Source organism: Plasmodium cynomolgi, chromosome 11 (assembly GCF_000321355.1).
Source record: "Plasmodium cynomolgi strain B DNA, chromosome 11, whole genome shotgun sequence".
In the NCBI taxonomy this organism is placed as follows: domain Eukaryota; phylum Apicomplexa; class Aconoidasida; order Haemosporida; family Plasmodiidae; genus Plasmodium; species Plasmodium cynomolgi.
The window spans coordinates 2055732-2057281 of record NC_020404.1 but is presented as its reverse complement, the minus strand read 5'-3'; the positions used below and the strand labels follow the sequence as shown (position 1 = coordinate 2057281).

Genomic DNA, 1550 nt, shown 5'->3' with positions numbered 1-1550 from the left:
ATGAAGGAACAAAGCAATAAATTTTCTCTTTTTAAAGTCTTCACATACAATGTGTTAATATGGTCTTTGGAGTACTATTCCAATGGGGTAATGAATCATTGTCATGCACGCATAACGAATTAGTGCATTTTTCTCCCCATGCTACCTTTTTTTCCCATTAAAAATGCATTTATATTCACGCAGAAATGAGTGTCGCACATTGATATTTGTATACATTCGGATGAGCGCTTATACACATAAGCGACTGATTGACATGTGCCCTCCTGCGCGTTGTTACGTAGCTAGTATTTTTACCTCTATACTTGTGCTAATATGCGCATCCCCCATACATTTATACACGTCTTATACGTATTCTACTTCCCTTTACAGACCGCCTCCCTCTGCAACTCTTTCGATGGTCAGTTCGCAGAAAGCAGTATTGTAGGTACTAGAGCTGGTAGAATATTAAAGGGAGAAACTGATGTTTTGGCTCAAAGGAAATATGATTCCATTAATGGAAAACTGATAGATATCGTAAGCGAAAGTGATGGCTTTGGAAACGAATTTAATTCTTTAAAGAAAAACAGAAAGTTAGGAAAATCATCCGATACGTTTAGCACTTTCAGCAGCTTCAATGAAAGAGGAGCTCCATCAGAATACAAATACAGCCCAAGCATAGCAGGATCATACATGACAGAGAAATCTTCGGCTACATCCACAAGTTCAAGAAGTTCTAATAGCACCAGAAGTTCTAATAGCGCCAGAAGTTATAATAGCTCCAGAAGTTATAATAGCTCCAGAAGTTCTAATAGCTCCAGAAGCTCTAGAAGCTCAAAGAAATCTGATAATATTGACAAATCTAGAGGTTCCGTATCATACAATTCATACCGTGATGATGCATCCTACTACACTGATGAAACTGCAGGTTCATCTACATTAGGAAGCGAATATGGTTATGGTGACGAAACTCAAACACCATATGGATCTTCATATGAGAGTAAAGAATATTTTAATGAAGATCAATCTGATGTAGCCTCCAAATATACGGACTACTATGATGACGAATCAGTTAGTTATTTCAAAAGAAGAAGACCCAAAAAATCAAAATATGATTACTTTGACTTTCCCGAAGAAGGTAAACAAGAAAAATGTGCAGTATCATCCGTAATGAAATTCTTGAAAAAATCTGATGCCATGTACGAAACCGAACTACTCAATTTTATGTCCGCAAACTACAAAGATCGCATGCAAGGTGGACCAGTTGGTGGAAAAAAATATTCCAAACTTTTTGCTATTTCTGCCCCAGTAATTGTAAACGTCGTCTTCATAATTATATCTGTACTCCTCACATCAGATGTTGGTTTGATAACATCTGTGATCCTTTTGGTCTTATCATTAATATATGTATATCGTAAACAGAAAAAGTGTCGACAAATGTGCTATCGTTACGGAATCGATGGAAAAAATGCAAGAGGATCAATAAAGTACTAAATGGATTAAAAAAAAAAAAAAACAACAACAACAACAACAAGTGGAAGTATAAGTAGAACAAGAAATAATTAAATTGAATA

General features: G+C 35.7%; 1 protein-coding gene across 1 annotated transcript; it reads left to right on the top strand.

Annotated features, from left to right (window-relative positions):
• PCYB_115500 (Pv-fam-d protein) lies at positions 1-1470 on the top strand (the record flags this gene model as incomplete). The annotated part of the gene is made up of 2 exons (XM_004223429.1): positions 1-87; positions 370-1470. 2 exons carry the CDS (start codon positions 1-3, stop codon positions 1468-1470), a joined length of 1188 nt encoding a protein of 395 aa, XP_004223477.1.
• Between the last annotated feature and the right edge of the window lie 80 nt (positions 1471-1550).